Source organism: Dipodomys spectabilis, unplaced genomic scaffold (genome assembly GCF_019054845.1).
Source record: "Dipodomys spectabilis isolate Male_0828 unplaced genomic scaffold, ASM1905484v1 ptg000045l, whole genome shotgun sequence".
Classification (NCBI taxonomy): domain Eukaryota; kingdom Metazoa; phylum Chordata; class Mammalia; order Rodentia; family Heteromyidae; genus Dipodomys; species Dipodomys spectabilis.
Genome location: NW_024870722.1, coordinates 5,595,335 through 5,619,274, shown reverse-complemented (window position 1 = coordinate 5,619,274; position 23,940 = coordinate 5,595,335). Strand labels below are relative to the sequence as shown.

The 23,940-nt window shown below is 40.6% G+C and overlaps 1 protein-coding gene across 1 annotated transcript in view; it reads right to left on the bottom strand.

Annotated features, from left to right (window-relative positions):
- The window catches only part of Cap2 (cyclase associated actin cytoskeleton regulatory protein 2), a 124,616-nt gene that overhangs the window by 19,308 nt on the left and 81,368 nt on the right, over nucleotides 1–23,940 (bottom strand). Inside the window, exons 5-7 of the mRNA XM_042678524.1 lie at nucleotides 8,022–8,165; nucleotides 7,631–7,716; nucleotides 4,632–4,737 (exon numbers count right to left, since the gene is read on the bottom strand). Coding sequence (XP_042534458.1) covers nucleotides 4,632–4,737; nucleotides 7,631–7,716; nucleotides 8,022–8,165 — 336 coding nt within the window. The remainder of the gene's footprint in view (nucleotides 1–4,631; nucleotides 4,738–7,630; nucleotides 7,717–8,021; nucleotides 8,166–23,940) is intronic.

Sequence of the window (23,940 nt, the reverse complement as noted above, 5' to 3'; positions counted from 1 at the left end):
TTACATTCATATTTATATCACGCTTTCATTGCAAGACAACTATAGTCAAGAGAGAAGATGGCACATAAACTAACAGATGGCCACCCAGTACAACATAAGCGTAAGCCAAAGTGGATTTATGACTTTAGTTTCTAGTCTTTTATTTTTATCACTTATTAAAAATTTGAGATTTCTTCTGCCAATGAAAATAAAAAGTTCTTGGGAAACTTTCAAGAAAACAGGATTGTTAATAATACCACAAAATGAAGTGTTTTATAATATGTTAAAGCAGAGGTTTATTAATTTATTTTTTTTTTAGAAAAAGCCCATTTGGGAACTATCTTCCATTTCATCTATAGAAACAAGAGAACACTGCTGCCAGTTTGGGTTTCCATGAAATCCCAGTGGTACCACTTATAGGTAGCTGATCTAAAATGATAGTCCCACAGTTCTGAAGGTAATGTGGCACTGAAGGCTCCGCAGAAAAGGGAAGGTCACGAAAACCCCAAATCTCCAGGTGGTATCTGTGACTTCTGATGGGCTCTACACCTCCCTGTTCCTCCTACCCTCCCCTGGACTTTGAATGCTGCTGCTTTGGTGGCCTGGATTCCTCTCACAGCTTTGACACTTGCTGAAGAAATAAAAACACAGAACAAGAAACAGGGTTACTTCAGAGAAGTACTAACAGCTTTGCACTGGAAAACACCCAGGGAGTGACTGACTTGGGTCTGTGGAAACCACTGAGTTAGTCTTTGACATCCACAGTCTTCATGACGTATCCATTCCATGAATGTAGGTGCTATTGATCAAGATGCGTTGTACTCATAAACTGACATGAGGAATTGAAACCCTTTTGTACAATTACTTAAAGATAACAAGGAAAATGTAGCAGGAGCCTCCAAAATATGGGTGGTGACTTACGTTCAACATGTAAAAGGATAGTTATAATTATTGCTATTGTTAATATTATTATTACTGTACTGGGGATTGAACTCAGGGGAAGGCAGATGCTCTACTATTTGAGCCTCTCCTCTAGCCTCTTTTTGTGTTGGTTACTTTCAAGATAGGGTCTTGCTTTTTTTTAATGCTTGGACTGATTCAGGCTGTGATCTTTCTACTTGTGATCCTCCTGTGTCTCTGGAGATGACAGGCATGCATCATGTGCCCAGCTATTGTGCTTTCCCCATAGCTGGGGAAAACAGGTGTACAACATGGCACTCAGCCATTCGGTTGAGATGGAAGCTTGCAAACACTTGTGCCTGGGCTGGCCTGGAAACTTGATTCCTCCATCACTGCTTCCTAAGTAGCTAGGATTACGGGCTTGAGCAACTGCATTTAGCCTATGATGTAGAATTATTTTTAAAAAATGTTTTAAAGAAAGGTTTGATGAAAGCGGGTCAAGCCATTATAGCAAAGCCAGAATCATAGCTCGTAGGGAACACAATCTAATTTGCTGAAGTGATCCAGACACTCGGCATAAATTGTCTTGCTAAGTAGCCTTGATTATTAGTTTGGCTTTGTGTTTCTCTACTTGTGTCACACCATCTTTTTTTTGTTTTGTTTTGTTTTGGAGGTCTTGATTGAACTCGAAGCCTTGCACTTGCTAGGCAGGTGCTCTATCAATTAGGCCACACTTCTGGTCCTCTGGGACCACCTTTTTATATCACCTGCATGTAAGTACCCTTCACGGGAACGCGAAGTGTCAGTAGTGTTCTGTTTCCATAGATGAAATAGGACCACTTTTTGCTTGAGTCAGCCTGGACTGTTTGCCTCTTATTTATACATTCCTCTATAGCTAGGATGACAAGTGTCATCCCATACCCATTATCATTCCCCCCACCTTTTCAGTTGAAATGGGGTCTCTCAAACTGCTGTTTTCAGGCTGGCTCAGGCTAGGTTCTCAGCCTCTCAAGAAGCTGGGATAACAGGTGAGTGCCAGCATGCTTAATTTCTGCCATTTATTTATTTATTTATTTATTTTTTAATCCTAGTAACCAGCTCTAATGATTTTCCTTTTTTTCAAGTGTTGTTGGAGTTGTTGGGATGGATAACAATGAGCATATATGATTGATTTTTAAATGCACTGATATTGCACTAAGAAATATATTGCCAGCTGGGTGCTGGTAGCTCACATCTGGAGTGCTAGCTACTCAAGAGGCTGAGATCTGAGGATTGCAGTTCAAAGCTAGCCCAAACTCTCAACTCCACAATAAAATACGCAGAAAAGGCCAAAAGTGGTGGGTGCTTTGGCTCAAGTGGTAGAGTGCTAGCCTTGAACAGAAGCTAATTTGTCAAGAAAAGAAAAGAAACAAGAATTACATTGCCATTAAGTAAAATTATATATATTTATCCAGCTGCAGTTTTATTAAACTCTATGAATAACTGCAATGTAGCTGTTGCCAAAACTAAAGTGATTCAGGTGCATGAAAAGACAGAACTATGACAATACATTTAATTCTAGAAAATTAATAAAATAATCTAGTTGCTGGGTGCTGGTGGTTTATGCCTGTAATCTCAGGAGGCTAAGATCTGAGGATAACAGTTCAAAGCCAACCCAGGCAGGAAAGTCCATCTGATTCTTACCTCCAATTGACAACCTCCCCACCCCTCAAAAACAAAAGCCAGAAGTAGTGCTATAGCTCAAGTAGTTGAGTGCTAGTCTTGAGCAAAAGAAGCTCAGGGACAGTGCCCAGGCCCTGAGTTCAAGTCCCAGAACTAGTACAAAAAGGACAAAGACTATCTATCCTATTTATGAAATTCTCTCCATCATTTTTTTTCTAGCCAGATTCATACAAAAGAGAATAAACTAGTTGGTGTTCTGGACAATTCCTGGGGGAAACATCAATTATTTTTCGTAACTTTAAGTGTAAGATCAAGACTGCAGTCATCAGGTTCTAAGAATTCCCAATAGAATTAAAAATCCGGCCAACTGCTGGTTCCTTGATAAATAACAGTTTCTCCAATGGGTTTGTGCCGAAAGATCATTGTATTCAACTAAGTGTATGTGAGCCTTAGTGCTGAGGACTCGATGTGAATCCCACAAGAGCAAGAACAAAACTACAAACGGATAACTGTTAAGTCATTTCTGCAGTAGAGCCTTCTAGTTTATGAGTTCTACTCTAGAGAAACGACAAGAATTCCATTTATCACAAGAAATCTGGGCAGATGACGCCTCAGCTGCTGCTCACCCCCAAACATCTCGACCACTACCCCAGCACACTTGGATTCACCCACTTGTGCACACACAGATGGACTCTCCAATTGTCTTGAACAGCTCCTGGCTTCAGAGCTGTTGCTTGGGCACAGCTGTGGCCTAAGAGTTAGGAGGTGGGAAAACCGGCAAGCTCAGCTCCAGCTGCTGGCTGGGGGGTGGGGCTGGGGTTGGGGATAGGGGAGAGGGTTATTCGGTAGCACAATGCACCCTTGGAAACTCAGGATCCCAACAGCATTCTCAAAACCCTTCAGAGTACAAAATTGAACACTGAATTTGAGAATAGAAGAAAACCATTATCGTGTTGAAATGTAATACATGTTTTATAATACATTTTTTTTCAGAATGTGGGATGTGATGCTGTGGATGAAATTAATTTAGTTTGTTTCACCCAGAATGTTAAAAAAATGACACATAAAATTACAACAGAAAATATCTGAGTGTTTTATGTGGTAAGAAACAGAGGACTATTTTGTGCAATGGGTTTTAGTACTATGTATGTAGGGTGTGTGTACAAATGTTTTTCTTTCTATGAATTCTCTGTGTCTGTGTCTCAGCTCTACCTTATCTCTGTCTTTGTATCTATGTGTCTCTCTCTCTGTGAATCTGTTGGTCTGTCTGTCTCTCCTTCTCAGTGAGAACTGAACCCAGGGCATCATGCATGCTAGGCAAATACTCTGACTCTAAACCACCTTCCCATTCTTTACAAAGCACATATTTCAAATGAACACAGTAAGTATTCATCTTAGGACAAAGGAAAACAATTACGTTTATTTTTCTCTAATTAATAATCAACTTCTCTTTTATATTCACAAACACAATTACTCAGCTTTGTACATTGTACTGATGGTATTCAAACTATTTAAAAGTAATTTTCTTTTCATTTTCCATGGGTACCATACACAATTAACATTTGTTGACATTATTTTCTATGAATGAATTCTTATGCCTCTTGAATTTGGCTATTATAAAATAATAACAGATGCAAAGGCTCCTGATTTTCAGTTTAGCATTCTCTAATGACTTATCTCCATGGCAAAGATATGACAATTCCCCTTTATGACACACCAATCTATTACAAAACTATCTTATTTGAAATGGATAAAAAATAATTCCAATTAGTCTACAGAAACACCCACACATCCACATTTCCTCTTCCTTATTAAAACCCTTGGAAAGTTTATGGATCCTTTTCTCAAAATCCATAATGTTGTAAGCAGAGGAAAAAAATAATTCATCAACTTAGTTGCATCTTGCTCTATGCATTTAAATGCTCCCACATTTCCCCATGACAAATGATAAGGGTTTCTCATGTACATTTTATTCTATCCTTTCCTTGAGGTAAATTCTAAGGTATGATACTCTAGTCCACAGCTATGCAAGTTTTTATGAAATTGTTATGGCCTTTCCATGTTCAGGTAGAAGAAGGCCTTGTACTCACTGTCTTGCTCCAGGTAAGGCCTGTGGTATGGTGTTCCTTGATGTAAGCCTGAAGCTCACTCCAAATGTTCAAATATGACTTCACCCAGTCCACGTGGCGTAAATCGCTTTGTTACCAAAGAAAATGGGAATGGAGTTAGGATCTCAATTAAAATTTATTTGCTTATTTATTTTTGGCAGAACTGAGGTTTGAACTCAAGAACTCATGCTTGCTAGGCTGGTTATCTACTACTTGAGCCACATACCCAACCCTTCTGATACTGAATGACAGCATTTGGCTATGGTTGGCACAACAGCTTCAGTTTTTCAGCTTTTGGGAGCACTGAGAACAGGACTTTCATTAAAGTTCCCTCAGGACACAGACAGTCTTGAAGAGTAAAGAGGCAACTGAAAACCCTGGAATGAATCTACAACTTCATCTCTAACATCGTTCTTCCTAATGGAAAAATTATGGCTGCTATTTTTTTAAATGTTATTTTTTTAAACCTCTTTATTATGGTACAATTCACATTCCACTCAATTCACACATTGCAAAGGTACAATTCAACACTTTAGCTTAACAAAGTTGAACAAACCACTCTATCATTAATTTTAGAACGTTTTCATCAAATTTATTTGCAGTGTCACCTCAGTTTCCCTAAATTGCTCCAGCCCTTGGCATGTGCTCACTGCCTACTTTTTGTCTATGTAGAATGGACTATCTTGAATTTCATATAAATGGAACTATAGGCTGTCTACTGTGGTTATTTTTCTCTCCCACCCCTCCACTTACTGTTGTGTTTCTAAGTTCCATGCATATTGACACGTGCTAATACTTCATTCTTAGACCACTTTTTTGAATATTTTTATTCACTCTAAGTAGCTGTACAAAGCAGTTTATGAATACAGTGCGCCTTGATCAATGTTACTCATTTCAACATTCTCACTCGTTTTGTCCATTGACTAGCTGATGATAAGCTTTTGTCTATTATAAACAATGCTGCTATGAACTCATGTATGAGCTTTTGGGTGAGCAAATGCTTTTGTTTCTTTTGGATATTTACCTAGGAGTGAAACTTCAGAATGTGGCTTTGTTCATGGCAAAAAAAAAAAATGGTTCATAGTTATATTTTTTAAAAATAAGTGGTAGAAGCATGGATATTCTCTGTATTGTAATTCTTTCTACCATACATATGTTTTGTAAATATGCTTTATCTACTAAGTATTTGAATATGCACCAAGTTGAAACTATAGTAGGCATTTGTGTCTGATCTCTCTCTATTTTTCAATACTTCGTATAAAGTTTGTCTTATGTTGCTGCGGATCATTGTCTACTCATTTTTAAGAGGTGATTTGAGGCAATAATGCAGGCAGTTCAGGTTTCTAATTTCCTTCCATCTGAATAGTAGGAAACACTGTTGAGACATCCTTAGGAGCTCTTGTATTTGTCAAGGATGGTCACTTCTGATGAGGTCACGTAAGAACGCAGATGGGGAACCACTCTTGAGCCCAGAGCTAAGGGAAGGGGCATCATTGTTGCTGTTATTTTCCCCCAACTCTTCCCTTAGTTACCAGGCCCTAGACCTAGCACATTTATCCAGCTCTTTACAGGGTAAATAAAGCATAATCCTATCACAGAGTGAGAGCAATCTCATGATACTCCTTAAGTAGTTTAAGAGATACTTTCCTGGATGTCTCTTCACTCTGGCCTGTCTGCATTTGGTCCCGTTTTCCTTTCTAATCCCACGTTATCTCTGTCTAGGCTCTGTTATCTGTGCTGTATAAGGCAAGGTCCTTTCTCAAGCAAATCATCATGGTTCAGATTCACTTGTACTTTAACAGCCCTTTGCATAGGCACTCTCCTTACCTTTCTCTCTCTGTCTACCCGAATCCCATTTCATTTTAACTGGCTTCCCTCTCACCATCTGCTTTATTGGCCTAGCTCACCTCTGTTCTGAATTTATACTTTATTTTCTGGATTCTTTTAATGCACCAATTAATTCTCCCTTGATCAATGTGAAAGTTTGCTCTAGTCCATCACAAAGTGCTCCCATTATTACAGAGATACATAACATAGCAACATGTATTCAAGTGGGGCAGATTATCCATTAAAAGAGAATCAAGGCAGTCTTTTTTCTTTTTTGGTTCCAATGGGAGGGCTTGAACTCAGGGGCTGAGCACTGTCCCTTAGCTTTTTCACTCAGGACTGAAGCTCCCCTAAGAATATACTCCTTCGGTCTCACCGCGTGAATGTTTAGAGTAGAGGATCACAAGGGCTCAATAACATGCATATAATCATATAAATGATGCTTATTGGATGAACTCCAAGGAATGGAAACAAGAGGTTTTTTATTTACTCGTGTGTTTTTGTTTTCCCCTTTTGTCACTGTTTTTGGTCTCTGTACCTTTTGTCTGATTTGGGGGGAGGGCAAAGGGAAGCACAGAAATGGTGAGACAAAGGGCAATGAATTCAACAATGATACTCACTATATTGAAAATGAGCTACACGACTTGTGAGGAGGGGGTTTGGCAGGGAAAAACTGGGAGAAAAACGAGGGAAGAGGAAACTCTGTTCAAGAAGAAACACGCCTGACTTATGTAACTGTAACCCCTCTGGATATCACCTTTGCAAAAAATTTTTTTTAAAGACTGAAGCTCTGCCCCTGGACCCACCCTTTTACTCCAGTTTCTTGGTGGTTAATTGGAGATAAGAGTCTCATGGATCTTACTCCCTGGGCTGGCTTCAAACTGCAATCCTCAGATCTCAGCCTCCTGAGCTGCTAGGATTACAGGCATGAACCACTAGTGCCTGGCTTAAGGCAGACTTTCTAAAACAGATATAGATAATGGATGTTATTTCCCATTTGGCTTTTCCTGCGAAGATGAGATTTTTCTTTCAAGGTAAAACAGTACACCAGTGAAAAGCCTTGGAAAGAAATCAGCAATTAAATGAAGTTTTACGTTAGCAAATGGGCAACAAGTGATCCACTGACCATACAGCTAGTGAAAGAAGGTACGTACCTGTGTTTGTAGTCCTTTAAGACCCTGTTAGTGTAAAAGGTAGCAGCATCGTTCATCTCCTTGACATAAGGGCCGGGTTTGGGGGACTGAGAAAACAGGACCATCACCCAAGCATAGAAGGGGAAAAAAAGGAGAAGAAATAAAATACTTTGAAGAAGAAGAAAACGATAAAGACATGGAGAAAAGAGGAGGTGGAGCGTGGTCTGGAAAGGTTGGTGAAACACTCTCACACCTCAGACTAGAAAGCATTGGATTTCAACAAGGTAAGGAGAAGCACTACATCCAGCCTAGGAGAGCATCAGACTGTGGATGACAGAGACTGAAGGTGGCCCCCAACCCCCCAGTACTCTGACCATGTGCAAGGTGAAGGGCAGCATGCATCCACACTCACCACGGCTATCCATCCTAGGGCAGGGATGCTTTCGCTGACAGCTGAAAGATGATTAAACATGTTACTCCCCCGGTTCCTCTCTCGGAAAGTCTGGATTTCCTGAATCTTCTCTGAAATGGGTTTCAGTAGTGTAGCCACCTCGTTCTGCAAGGAAACACGGAACGGTGTTACAGGAACAGACAGATGCACAGGCCCTTGGTCCCTATAGAGTACCCAGAGCTTGCCATTTGTCAGGGGTGTAAAAATAAAAATGCACAAGAGCATCCTTCAGAATAGAATGGAGTTTTTCTTTGCTATGGGAATCCAGCCAGCCCTTCATAGGTACAGGTTCTATGCCGGTGGATTTAACCCACTGTGGACCAGAAGTACCCGAAGCTCACCTTAGTTATAGATTTGGTACATGTGATTTCAAAATTTCAAAAACAGAAATTTTAAATTCTTATACCTGTATCCCCATAGCTCAGTGGATGCAGAGATGCTGTCAGTTGAAAGTCTTTGGGTGATCTGCTGTTTTCTTGACCTTAGTTGGGTGAGAATCTGCCTCCCAACAAACAAATGGTGCCCCCAACGCAAGGTAAAAGTAAATGTGCTTAACTGATATAATGATGTAAAACTTTAAGACTGGTTGACAGGCAGTGAGTCCTTAGTGGAGTCAGGTAGCATTATGGGAAACGTGAAGCAAGCCTTCACTGAATGCTACTGTATCCTGAGCATGAGCAGAATTCCTCAGCTGTGGTCTCCTAGGGACCATATACCTGTGGATACTATGATTCTACTTTGCAAGCTAGAAGCTAGTGGCTCACACTTATAATCCTAATAGTTCAGGAGGCTGAGATCTGAGGATTATTGTTCAAAGCCAGCCCAGGAAGGAAAGTCCATGAGACTCTTATCTCCAATAAACCACCAAAAAGTGGGAAGTAGAGCTGTGGCTCAAGTGGAAGAGTGCTAGCTAGCCTTGAGCAAAAAAGCTCAGGGACAGTGGCTAGGCCCCAAGTTCAAGCCCCAACATACACACACACACACACACACACACACACACACACACACACGCAAGCGCACGCACACACACACATACACACATGCACATACAAGCACACATATACCCAGGCACATACCCACTGCATCTGAACTGAAAATATTAGATTCTTTTCTTCTTGTCATTATTCCATAATCAGAATAGTATTATTTATATAGCCTTTATACTTTATTAGGAATATAGCCTGAACATTTATTCTTTCTAAGCTAGAGACAATTTAAAGTATACCAGAAGCTGTGTGGGGATTACAGGCAAACAAAGCCATCTTATATAATGACTTACAGCAGCTGACTGTTGGTGTTTGTGAGAAGGACTCAACCAACCTCCCTCAGATACAGAGAGCCAACTCTACTGCATTTTCATCCTCTGAATTATGAAAATTACAGATATACAAAACATCCCAGCAGTGTGGTACAACCCTTTGTTGGGAAGAAAACTGCAAGAAACACAGTGACATTGCATGTGGGTCTGTTATATTCTCTAATGGACTACGGACTACAAGGGTTACGGCTATAACAACATAGGTGTTAAGTTGGGATAAGAAGTGAGGTAAAAGATGTCTTCCTGTTCCGGTGAGAATGGAAAGGAGAGAAAATCCTCAGTTTGACAGTAGTTACCTTAATCCAAATGGAAACAAGGAACTCTTTCACAGAGGCTCTCTGAACAAGTGATAGCCTCTCAAATTTATAGTGATTTTTGTCGGGTTTAAGTTTCTACATCATCCCCACTCTGCCAGGCCTATGGCCGACTGCTACTCACGCTAATGTCTGATTAATGCCATCAGTGACTTCTCTACTTATATAAAAAAGTGACTTCCAAAATTAGGCTAGTTGAGTTATGAAATATCATAGTGATAGGTGTTCTGCTATTCAAGCAGTATTCAGCTGCTTTGAGCACCTCCTCATCCATGCCCTTGGCTGTCTCTGCTTTTCTTAAGTGCTGACAGCAGATACCAAGACTGTTTATCTGATTTGTGTGTACATGCTTTAGAGAAACAGCCAAGGTCCCAAACATCAGCTTTTCAAGAGTGGCTAAAAAGCTTTAAGCAGTATTTAAGTCCTTGGTTGCAAGAAGGAAAATGGAAAAGCTCTTTGTAGCTATTTTTTTCTTTATGTCTCACCTCTCCCTGCCTCTTGCTGGTCCTGGGGCTTAAACTCTGGGCCTGGGCACTGTCTCTTAGCTTCTTTTGCTCAAGGTGAGTGTTCTACCACTTAAGCCATAGACCTACTTCTGGCTTTCTTGAGTAGTTTATTAGAGGTAAGAGGCTCACTGACTTTCCTACTTGTGCTGGCTTCGAACCACAATCCTCAGATCTCAGCCTCCTGAATAGCTAGGATTATAAGTGTGAGCCACTGGTGCCTGGCTCTTTTTTTATTTCTTTAACCAAAACTTCAGAGCAATGGGCCAGATGCCAATGGCTAACACTTGTAATTCTAGGTACTCAGGAGGCTGAGATCTGATGGAATGGAGCTTAGAGCCAGGTTTAGCAAAAAAAAAAAGTCTACAAGACTCTAACTCTAAACAAGAATAACAAACAAGACGAAGTGTGACTCACATGGTAGAGTGCCAGGTTAGCAAGTATAAAGCCCTGAGTTCAGCCCTGGTACTGCCAAAAAGATATTTCAGGACAATGGTTTCTAACATTGGGCTGCATATTGGAACCACCTAAAAGCTTTAATAGACACAATTTAGTCCAGAAATTCTCTTAATTGGGAGGTGGCCTGCATAGGGATGGAAAGATTGGAAATGCTCCTTAGGTGATTATAATCACAGTATATACATGGCATAGACCTGTAAGGTGTTCTAGGGACAGAAAACCATTAGGGAAGAAATGTCAAGCTTCAGTAGATTTGAGTAACTTCTAATTTTCCTTGGATGTTTTATATGTCCCTAAGGATATGTTGCATTTGAGGGCTTCACTTTATCTTGGCTTACATCTCACTATGGCTACCTAATTCTTATGGAGCCTTAAAAATCAGCTATATTTGATCCCTGGTTTTCTCAGAGATCGTAACACCTTCAGCCTACAGACTGCAAGAGATCAAGTTGCAAACTTCTGGTGCATGGGAACTACAATAAATGGAAGTGGCTATTATTATTGCTGTCACACAATGAACTCAAAGCAGAAGCCAGCAGGATGCACTGCCTGATAATATGGAGTATGCATTTGCTTTAAAAAATGGCTGAATAAGGCCGGGAGCTGGTGGCTCATGCCTGCAGTCCTAGCTACTCAGGAGGCTGAGATCTGAAGATCGCAGTTCATAGCCAGCCCAGGCAGGAAAATCCCTGAGACTCAATAAATGACCAGAAAACTAGAAGTGGCACTGTGGTTCAAGCAGTAGAGTATTGGCTTTGAGCTGAAGAGCTCAGGGACAGCACCCAGGCCCAGAGTTCAAGCCCCACAATCAATAAAAAAAGGCTGTATATCTGGGATATACTGTATATCTGTATATCTGGGATTCAAACATATATCGCAATAGATGCAAAGGAGGTGGGGATTACAGGAATCTAAATTGGGTCATCTAGTTCAGCTTTTGACAGACCCAATCGAGCAGGTCACATATAGTATTTACAAAATAAATAAATAAAATGTGATAAAACAGAACAGAAAATATCACAGGGAATTCATATGAGACAAGGGTGGCTATTTTAGGAATTATTATGCACTATGGTGTGTGTGTATGGGTGTGTATTAGGCTGCAAAGTAAAGTGTATATCTTATTATGGATCTTAATTTAAAAGTTTGAAAAAGCATGGATCTAGTCTAATTCTGCCATTTTATCTGTGTGGATATAAGCTCAGTGAGGTTAATCTTGTAAGATCAGCTAGCAAGATGGTGGAGCTGGAGCTAGCCCCTCAGTCTTCAGGGAGGCCTAGAGGCCTAATTCTATTCAGTATTATTGAGAACTGAGAAAAACACAATTGTCTGTCTATACACAGGCTTCTCCTCAGCCAAGAAGACTAGGAAAAGGTATTGTGAAGAGATGAAGAACTCAGGCTCTAGATGAGACTATTTACATTTAAGTCTTTGCTCTACATGTGCTCTGCTCCAGGACATCACACAAATGATACACTTGTCCATGAGATCATGGGATTCCATGATCTCATCTGCAAAATGGGGCTGACCATGACACCCACTTCATAGGGAAGTTTGGAGTGGAATTTCAATTCTTCCACATGGAAGAAGGGGACACTCAAAAATGTTTGTTGTGGAAGCTAGCCTGTTCTTGTGGAAAGTGAATGAATACCTTTTTCTCTTCTGGAACTCTAGAGCAAATTGTATACAAACTGAATTTTATGACTTCAGATCCATATGTTGAAGCCTTAACTCCCAGGAGCTCAGAATGTAACTGCATCTTTAAAGAGGTAATAAGTTAAAATGGGAGCCATTTGAGTAGGCTTCAAGCCAACATATTTGGACATGGATATCTGCCAGAGGGAAGGTGCTGTGAAGAAGAGAAAGGAAAGGTAACAGGAAAGACCAGCCCGTTGACACATTGGTCTTGAACTTCCAGCTTCCATCACAGAGAGAAAAAATAAAGTACCATTGTTTATAGCACCTGGTCTGTGGCATTTTCTTATAGCAGCCTGAACAAAGTAATACTTAACTAAGGGTCTAATGGCCACTCTGGGAAAAGAAACAAATACTTCAGCCCCAAACACAACTATTCCGCCTTGGTTCATCAATGGTTGCTACGTCATTTTAAATACTTGCTTGAAATCTTACTCTTTAGAAAGCAAACATCTTTTTTTCCTCTTCAAGAGATTCCTCTCAGTCCAATCAAAAGGGTGACACTGGCTGCCATGGAAAAGCAGCTGATTCTCAGTTATGGTAGAACTCCTACAAAGCATGCTGCTTCCAGCAATTTGAAAACCTCCGTAAGTTTGACGCAATGACATCTTTGAGAAAAGACAGAATGTCCTCAATTGTTGAACCACACCTGGCCCATTGCCCCCAAGGGAAAACGAACCAGAAATGTATATTTACAATGTTAGAAAGATTTATGAAGGCCATCTTTGTTTATCTCTCACTTCCCAAGAACGAAGTCTAAAGTCGGAGGAGACACAGTTATCCTGGAAGGTATTTTATATTGGCTATCTGGTGAAAGCATCATAAAGATTAGGAAAAGTTCCCCCTTCCCTTTTTTTTTTTGCCTGTGTTTGGCAATGGCGTGAAGAAAATTTTCATCATTAAAAAGGAAAGCAATGTTGAGGGAACAAAGTACAACAGCTATGTTGTGTAATTCTAATGAATAGGACTTTCTTCTCTGCCAACAGATTTGTCCTGTAGTTTAATGTAGGCTTAAATCTTCTGTTCATCTTGAACTTTCACCACGGGGATGGAAAATAGGAGAGAGTACTTTGGTGACTAGGATGATTTCTATCAAGACCTATGTTGTGGGATGGCAGAGGAAAAGCCAAGAGATGAGGGTATTAATTTATGCATCTTCCTATGTGGTTAAGCATCTATTAGGCAAACTCAGTAAATACAGGTTGGAATGTACTATTTTCAATGAAAAAAATCACAAAAAGGGCTTTCCACTACAGATTTTATGTTCTTTTATTTTTGTAATTTCTGGACATGGAACCCAGAGACTCGTCCATGCTCAGCAAGTACCCTACCATGGAGTTACACATCAGCAAGCAGGAGATAAATTGAAGAATCATTTTAATTTCTAAGTTTTGGTGTTTTTCAATAGACTGCATTGGAGGTGACCTCCAGGCCTAGCTAGCTGCTAGTGTGGCTTAGAATGACTTTATTTGTTTCTGAGACAAAGTAGCCAAGTAGCCAAGGCAAGACTCAAAATCACCATTCCCTGCCTCAGCTTCCTGAGTGCTGAGATTGCAGGAGTGTATTAACACACTCAGCATTGCAATGACTAAATCACAGCGTTTATGTGTGTGTGTATGTGCGTGTGTGTACATGTTTGCACACGTGGTTTGAACTCAGGGATCTGGGTGAGATATATATATTCCCCCCTCAATGCTAGTGCTTTACCACTTGAGCCACAGCTCCACTTCTATCTTTTTGGGGGTTAATTGAGATAAGAGTTTCACAGATTTTCCTACCTGGGCTAGCTTCGAAACATGATCCTCTTAGCTCTCAGCCTCCTGAATAGCTAGTGAGCCACCAGCTCTCAGCTTAGAGCACACAATTTTACAGAAGTATTATGAGTATTTTGTTTAACATTTTCACTTATGTCTCTTTTATTGTGAGATATTTCCCTAAAGAAAAATAAATTTTAAAGATTCATGTTGAAGATGAGCAAAAAAAATTCCCTTCTCGGGGGCTGGGAAGGTGGCTCAGTGGTAGAGCACTTGCCTTGCATGCATGAGGCCCTGGGTTCTATTCCTCAGCACCACATAAGTAGAAAAAGCCAGAAGTGGTGCTGTGGCTCCAGTGCTAGAGTACTAGCCTTGAGATGAAGAGCTGAGGGACAGTGCCCAGACCCTGAGTTTAAGCCCCAGGACTGGGAAAAAAAATCCCTTCTCTAGGTTTCTGTGGCTTGCAAAAAGGGGAGAGAAGGCTGTGCAAGGTGCATGCTTTCAGCAGAGGTTGCCAAGGGCTGTCTTAGCTGGACTGCACTTAGTACGTTAGGGCTCTCTATCTCTATGACCCTTGTTTCTGCTCTAAATTTGAAGTATTGGATCCATTATCAGCTGCATCTTCTTTTCGCTCCAGCAGCAATTGAATTGTTTTGCAGAAAGCAAAATGACTTTTATCAGCAAGCTTTGTAGAAACTTTACCCAAAAAGGAAAACCAAATTCCCACCCATGCTGTTTTGTAAGAGATGGAAAAAACTCCGAAAGTTTGACCTTAAGAATGTGTCATGAAGTAAGATGGACTTGACCTGTTACTTCTGGACTCCAGGGTTGTCTCAAAGTTCTATATCAGATAGAAAATCATTCAATGATTGGTATTAAAAAAAAAACAAAACCTTTTTTATTTTTTTTCTGGTCCTGGGGTTTAGACTCTGGGCCTAAGTGCTGTCCCTGACCTACTTTTTGCTCAAGGCTAGTGTTCTGCCATTTGAACCACAGCTCTACTTTCATACTTTTTTTGTGATTAATTGGAAATAAAAATTTCCTGCCTGGGCTGGATTTGAATCTTGATCCTTAGGTCTCAGTCTGTTGGGTAGATAAGATTACAAGTGTGAGCCACTGGCCTACAGCTTGATTTCTTTTTCTGATTTAAAAATTCTTATATGCTCTTTGGGAAGCACTGGGAAACACAGATAAGAAAACTCAAGCAAATAAAAAAAATTCTTCATTCCTCCATATGTAGATACAAGTATTATGGATTTTTAAAAATCCCTCTAACTACATGTAAAATAATGACTGTTTAATCCATTAAGAATGATTGTAAGAGCTGAATTGAAGGAATTCAGTTCAAACAAGAATCATGCAAATAAAGTCCCATGAATATATTTTTGGCAAAGTGTGTTAGTCAGTTTTCTGTTGCTATGACAAAATACCTGAGAAAATCTAATTAAAAGGCAGACTCATTTTGACTCCTACTTTCAGAGATTTCTGTTCATGGTTGGCCAGGTCCATTGCTTTTGGGCGTACATGTAGCAAGTTGCTCCCCTCCATAATGAGTGGCAAAGCTGCTCAACTCATGGTGTCAGGGAAGCAGAAAGAGACTGGAAGAGGCAGAAGTCCCAATATCCCCTTCAAGGGCACACACACAATGACCTACTTCCTTCAATTAGGCCCCTCCTCCTCACATTTCCACCTCCGCCCAATTGTGCCACTAGCTGGAGATCAGACTTGAACATGAGCCCTAGGGAATATTCCAGATCCAGACTGCAACACAGGTACTATGTAAATGATACTTTAAGACAAATACATCAATCACCATTCTAACTCAGGCATTGAAATAAAATCTAGACTTTAAATGATTGGATCCTACCTACATTTAAAATTCTAAGTCCACACTAAGCACTATTTATAAGGAAACCATATTACCAAATATCAATATGTTTTACTTTGCCTTATATATTTTTTGTTGTGTTTTTTGATCACCACAAATGTACATGATTCTACAGTTGTTGCTATTCTACTGCATAATGACAAATGGCTTTACAGTTCACATGCATACCTTGTTTTAAAATTGCTAAACTGTCTGAATAATGCTGAGAAAGTCAGGTGCTGGTGGCCCATGCCTGTAATCCTAGCTACTTAGGAAGCTGAGATCTGAGGATCTTGGTTCAAATCCAGCCCCATGCACAAAAGTCCACGAGATTCTTATTTCTAATAAACTACTCAGAAAGGGCCAGAAGTGGTAATTTGGCTCAAGTGGTAGGAAACTAGCTTTGAGCAAAAGAAGGTCAGGGGACAGTACCCAGGCCCTGAGTTCAAGCCCCAGGACCGGAACCAAAAAGGAAAAAAAAAGATTTCTGAGGAATCCATAGGGCTTTAAGTTCCCTAAAACTGGTAATTTGGTCTTCCAGGGTAATGAACTGCTGTGATAGTTTCCGTTATTCTGATAGCTGTGAGACAAACTTCTAATAGCATATACTTTTTTGTGTGTGGTTGCTGTTAGTACGAGGGTTTGAACTGAAGACCTCATGTTTACAAGATAGGTGCTCTACCACTTTAGCCCTGTCCCTAGATCTCTTTTGCTTTAGTGTTTTTGTTTATCTTTTTTGATACCCATCCTTGGCTTGAATGCAGGGCTTGGGTGTCGTCCTTGAACTTTTTCTCACTCTACCACTTGAGCCACAGCTCTACTTCTGGCTTTTTGGTGGTTAATAATAAAGAGTCTCCTGGGCTTTCCCGTCCAGTCTGGCTTTGAACCACAATCCTTAAATCTCTGTCTTCTGTGGCTAGGATTACAGATATGAACCATTAGTGCCTGGCTTACTTTAGTTATCTTTAGGATAGGTTCTGGCGTGTTTGCCTGGGGCTGGCCTTGAACCTGAACTGGAGTCATGTGCACTGTTCCCACCAGTTACGTACTCAAATGTTCAATGAAAAATCTTTCAAAAACCATAGCACTCACCAGCATATTTGTTTTTCCAGTAATAGTTTTTGCTTTTGTTGATTAAAAAAAACTACTTCAGGCACGCAACAAAAGCATAGAACATAATGACAAATTCACATGTATGTGAAATATAATCTCATTGTTATGATATCTCCTTACTGGCTTTTGCTGAAGCCCACCTAGAAGAGGAGAGGTCCAGAGTTTGAGCAAGACAGCTATGGAGATAAGACCTTAGGGGAAGGACTTCAAACTTCACATCCTTATTCTAATTTCCTCATAAAGGTAGAATTCACATGCATGTTCAGGTCCAAATTGTTTTCTACAAAAGTGTTCACTAAAAAGTGCTCTCTTCAGCCATTGTTTTAAAAAATTACCATTCTGGAAATAATCCACATTATCGTTACCAAAGGATTTTAACCAGAGTCATTCACAGACAAACCAGGATCTGGGAACCATTAAACAGGGAATAATAGATAGTTCCTGCTTTCTGTTCTTTGTCTCCACTTTTATTCACATAGATGAGTCTATGTTTCCTATGGAGTTAGTAACCTCTTTCTAGGTGTTATGTTCCAGTCTACAGGGAGTCCTCAGTTTAAAACCACTACAACGTATTCATCAGAAAAAAAACGTTCTTTTTCTAACTTCTCCATGCTTGAAACTTTGCAGATGAGATATAAAAAGTCAAGTTGAATAGCAGTCTAAGTGGTTAACACGCTCACTCCCAATGATTTGGGCTCCTATAATACTCACACCATGAATCTTGAGGCAAGAACACAGGATCAGAAGAAAATAAACACAACACAAAACAAACCCCAAATCCCTAACATGGACTGCACCTTGAGGTTGAGCCTTCTAATCTTCACTTTTTTTAAAGCTTTTTTTGGTTGTTGTTATTCTTGTTTGTTTGTTTGGCCATGCTGGGGATGGAACCCACGGTCTTGAGCTTCTTCTGAACTACATTTCCAGCCCTGCCATGCTGCTCCGGTAGTATATAAAGGTAAGAAATAGTCTACTTGGAAAAAAATATACCTTTTCCCTTCACACACCAGTGTGCTGGCTAACAATGAATACAGGAACTCTAGGAAGTCTGGGGTCTCTGTCCTGTATAACAGGACTTGAGGAAAATTGGTTTCTGCAAGGTTCTGGGTTTATGGCAGGGACATGAGATAAGACTGATTATTTTTGAGATCTGGAGGGAATTTGGTATCTGTAACGAACAACAACATAGACATACAATCTTGGTCTAGAGAACCCAGAAGTTTTGGGGGAAATGAAGTTGAAAAATCAAACTTTAGTCTGGTTATCCACAATAAAACTAAGAAGAACAGAGCAGGAGGCTGAGAAGAATCTCCTTTTCCATTTCATTACTGTTTCAATTTATTTTATTGGTTCAGCTGAGAAAACATCAGCCCTCACTCTATCTGGGAGGTACCATCTGGCTTCTGACAGTGATGGATTTTATAATCGCCTATAATTTTACTTTATGAGATTCTGCATATTACAGCCAAAAAGCAGAAGATTTCATTGTGATTTATTTAAACCTACAAGGCTTTCACCAACAATCCCTGGGGTTATAAATTGGAGAAAAATGAATGAAACTATTCAAATTCACACATTTTATAAAAATCTAGGATAACATACAAAGATGAAAAATTAGTTCTTTGAAATAGAAAAAAAATAATTATTAAAAACTTCAGCTGGCTGTTTTGGTAAATATCTGCAGTTGTAGATACATGGGAGACAGACATGGAAGAATGACAGTTCGAGGCCAGACTCAGGAGAGAAAAATGGAGTCAGACCTTACTTGTAAAGAAGGTTTTGATATGCTCACGTACACTTGTAATCCAGCTAGGTAGAAGGTAGATGTGGGAGGATCAAGGTCTAAGATCAGCTCCATACAAGTGTGAGACCCTATATGAATTTTTAAAAACAAACTAAAACAAAAAGGGCTACAGGAGTTGCTCAAGCGGTGGAGCACCTACCTAGCAAGTGTGAAGTCCTGAGTTCATATCAACCAAACCCAACAAAAACCTGACCACCATTTTTTTTTTGTTTCCCAACATTTGAGGAGTGTCAGCTATTTGCAGAATGCCATGCTAACTTGTGTTCACCAGTTCTCTTTACTTTCTAATGACACACATTCCTAGGTTACACCACCAAAGCCACTATGTGAAAGATCTATGTGCACTATGTGCATCTCCAGAACTGTCTTTCCCTGGGAGAAGCTGACTGGTTAGCAGCATGGCCAGACCTTCCCTGAGATCCATTTATGCAGAATGTAGCCAGACGACATGCACCTAGAGTGTCTACCTCAGGAGCGGTAAGAAGCTGTAAGAAGAACTACCTTTCATCTTCAGATGTTCTACAGGGCAGATGACCCTTTATTGAGTCAATTTACTGACCTCTAGCTCCAACTCTCCTTAATCAGAACAAAAAAAACCATTCTCTTTTAAAGAAAACATACCTTTTATAAGAGTCTATTGCTTGGTTTTCTTAAGAGCAGCATACCCAACCAACAGAGTGGACCCTCAATTTGGCAGGGGTTCCTGGTCCACACAGTTGTTATAAGCATATGACAACCCTCTTTGGGTGATTCATTTCATTGCAGAACACTAAATGGAAAGAAAGCTACTGAACTTTGCTTAACCTTGTGTTATTCAACCTTTCTTTTTGACCATAGACCCTTTGACGCCCTTAGTTTTCTAAAAAGCTGTGATCAGAACAGAGGGAAACTGTGAGTGACTGGTCAGATTTACACACATTCCAACTGAAATAATATTTGATGATATTTGGACACCCTGGGGCCTAGTCTAAGTGACACATAAAATTTACTACCACCATCAAACCAGGTGCCGGTGGCTCCCATCTGTAAACCTAGCTACTCAGGAGGCTGAGATTTGAGGATCCAGGTTCAAAGTCAGCTCAGGCAGGAAAGTCCGTGAGATGCTTATCTCCAATCAACCACCAGAAGACCAGAAGTGGCACTGTGGCTTAAAGTAGTAGAGTGCTAACTTTGAGCAAAATGAGCTCAGGGACAGCAATCAGGCCCTAAGTTCAAGCTCCATGCCCGATCGCCCCCCTCCCCCCAAATTAACTACCACAGGGGAAGGCAAAGAGAAATGATCATAATAACTAAATATATACATACCATGCTGGGTGTCAGTAGGATATACAATTCACTAATGTAATTCGCAATGCATCTGTCATGGTCCCCTCCTCCCCATACCACTTCTCTCAGTTCCTTTCCGGGCTCTACTCTTGCTTTTGCTGGGGAGCATTTTCCCATGTGTTCAACTTAACTGTCCCAGTGTATACGTATACTAAAATATCCGTACAGTCAATATAATTTAGAGTCCGTTTAGTATACTTCTACCTCAGTTCTGATGTGTATGTGGGCTCTCTCTCTGTTCCTGTATTTAGAACAATTCAGTTCTAATTCAGAACAACACTATGTATAAATAGTCTGCTACTTACACACAGGATGGTGTTTTTTGGCCGACACTCGGCTGGTAGTGAGCTGTATGTTGTTTTGGTGATGTTGTGTTCAGGCATCATCGGGGGCTAGCAGCAAGAGTTGGTGAGACTGCTAGCTTGGGTTATGGCCACAATGTGTGGTTGGCAGTAAAATTATTTTGTGTGTGAATTTCCCAGGTCAATTACTCATTCTAGGCAGAAAGTAGTAGGTTTGTAAAGACAATATGTTGGAAATGATCTGTACGACTTGTGGGGAAGGCTGGGGGAGGGAGGGAAAGTAGGAGAAAAATGAGGGAAGGGATAACAAGTTTGACAGGAAATGTACTTATTACCTTACTTATGTAACTGTAACCCCTCTGTACATCACTTTGACAATAAAATTTTTTTTAAAAGAGATATCAAACTTTGGATTTGGCCTCAACACTTCCATGTTTTAGCTAATGCAACATATAGAGCTATACTCTTTAAGGTGGCTGATTTGTTTTGGACCCAATCGTGTTACGTGAATAGATGCTAATGGTGCAGCTTACATTAGTTCAGTAAACGCCATGTTTGTCATGTAGTAGGTAACAGAATGAATGACTGAATAGACATTAAATTTGAAATGATAAATGTAAGTGAAGCATCTGAAAAGTCAGATATGAGTTTTAGACAGCAGAAAACACAGATATGTAAAGATGGCAACCATTTACCTCACTTATTGAAATGAGTTTCTTTTTCTTTTGGGTTGGAGCCTGGGACTCGGTTCCTGACACTTTTGCTCATTGGTTTCTATGTCCTTCTATGTACTGAGCCATGCCTCCAACACTGTCAATGCAGTTTTTTCATTCATCAATGAGTAAAAGGATCATTTTCTGTTTATGTTACCATATTTTTCTTTATAATTGCTTTTCGGCACACTAACCCTAACTTCACTAGCTTTCCTGTTCCTTTTACCTTTGAAAAACATTTATCATACACCTACTATGTGCCAGGCATGGTCCTAGCAACTTGGAATGTCTTGTAAGGGGGGAGAGAAAGCTCCCTTGTAAAGCTTAGAGGCAGCATAAAAACAAGTAAACAGCAAACAAGATAGTAAACAAGAGATGTATTAATTATACCTGTCTATGAATAGAAAAACAGCACAAAAGTCAGAGGCATTGGCAGCTTTTGTTAACATAGAAGGCTTTGGTGAGTCTCTAGTTGACTACTGTACTTGACTAAATATCTCAGTGATGATACTTGATGTGTACCTCATTGAACAGCCAATCAGAAGCAGCATCAAGGAGAAACAAACAGGACATAGAAAAGGATAAAAACAAAAGCTGCTTCTCTTTTCCCTGTCTGCCAACTGGTTAACCTGAATTCAGCCACTCAGGGGCTCAAGCTCATTGTTAATTCCACACACTTGGCATACAGTACAGGACGATATGCTTGCTACTGACTAGCCTCATGGAACATCCCAACAGCTGCAGGTCACAGACCCACTGAAGCCTTTGCTATTGTTCCAATATGATTTTTCTCTTTTAGATAACATTCTTCTCTCCTCTAGCCTACAGAATTACTTCACTAAATACACTCAGTTTCTTTTGTGGGCCACTCATCTCTTTGAAAGTAAAATACTAATCCATCCTTGTACCCTACCACTGGCCAATATCATAAGCTGGTAAATTTGGAGGGAGGAAAAAGATGCTACCATGTTCCGTTGGTTTTAGAAGAGTTGTCTGCATTTCTAAGACACATGGTTCCAGAAACACACAGAGGTGCACTGGAGTAGAAAATGCAATTCCGGCAAAGGGAAAGGGTCAGTGATGTGATTCTTTTCCTTCTTATGGGCACAATAAATGCTCCTTCCAGAACAAACGAAGGACCAGGTTGGGGCTAGGAGCCGCTGAGCTAGTGGGATTTCATGAACATGCCAGGCTAAACTTTCCTTGCACTGTCTGCAAAAATTGTGTCATCAGATCATGAGTTAGGAGGGAGGAAATGAACATTTACTGGTTGCTTATTTTAAATCCACGTATTATTTAAACATCACAGTACTTGTAAAGGTTACCATGATTATTCCAGTTTTACGAATGAGGAAACAGGAGGGAGAAATATTAGTAAGTTGTCTAACACCATCTGGTAAGAACTTAGATGAGGAACCTGGTGGGCCAGCTCCCAGGGCACATACTGAGCATCTTTGGAGTGGGACACATCTGGGTCTAAACCACATCTTTCTCAGAGTCTGAGCCCAGGATCCTCCTTTGAAATAAGACCTCTCAGGTTCTGATGATGATTAGGTAAGATAACACGTGCATCATACCCGACATGAAAGAGAGGCTTGAATATGGTAGCTGTTAGTATTATTGCAATTATTGGAGCACTCTAACTGACCTCATTTCCTGAAGAAAAATGTGGTTTTGATAGCTTTATAAAATGGAATGGCTGCTCAGTTACATAGACAGCATCCCTGATAACAGAACTAAGAGCAGAGTACTCATGATCTGGGGACAGGGGGACAAGCCTACCATGCTTACCATGCAAACAGACCCTCCTTGATGGGGTGGACGCGGGTCAACTCCTGAGACAGTCAGGCAATTTACTTACACCTCCTGTAACATACTGGTTTTGGTGGTGCACAGAAGGCCACTCTGCTATCTCAGGTTTCCCAAACCTAACACAAGTGCATGGATGGGAGCCCCAGACCAGGGGCTCACCATTTGGGGGCATGAAGTGAATGACATTGAGTTTCTAGCAGCTCAGGAGAGAAGAGGGGGCACAGAACAGCTTTCCTTCAGCAGCACTTACCAACATATCAGAGGTGATATGGTTGTAGCCAGTGGGACTATCTCTTCCCAGGAAAACTGAAGAGACTAAAATAGCTTTCTCTATCACTGAGGAGACTGGAAGGGGGTGTTCAAGCCCCAGTGGGAAACCCAGCAGAACCACAGCGTAGCCTGGAGTGTGTCGACTTGTGGGGAGAAGGGATGGGCTTGTACCTAACACTGGACAACAGGGCAGGTATGAGTTTTGTGAAAGCATGGTGTTGCTCTGTTGAGGTTGGTAAATGGCCACTTACCAGGCCACACTCTGCTAGTCCTGCTAATCCAGAACCTCTTCCAGGGCCTCTGCAGTCCAGAAAACAAAGGGAAACACTGGCTTTGCAGATGACCTCTAAGAAGACACTGATCCAGTCTGATTCAATGTTCCTTGTTGTTGTTGTTTTTGTTGCTGTTATTTTTTTGTCAGTCGTGGGGCCTGAACTCTGGGCCTGGGCACTTTCTCTCAGCTCGTCAGCTCAAGGCTAGCACTCTACCACTTGAGTCACAGCACCACTTCTTGCTTTTTCTGCTTATGTGGTACTGAGGAGTTGAACCCAGGGCCTCATGCATGCAAGGCGAGCACTCTACCACTGAGCCACCTTCCCAGCCCCTGATTCGACTTTTTATGCTCTCACT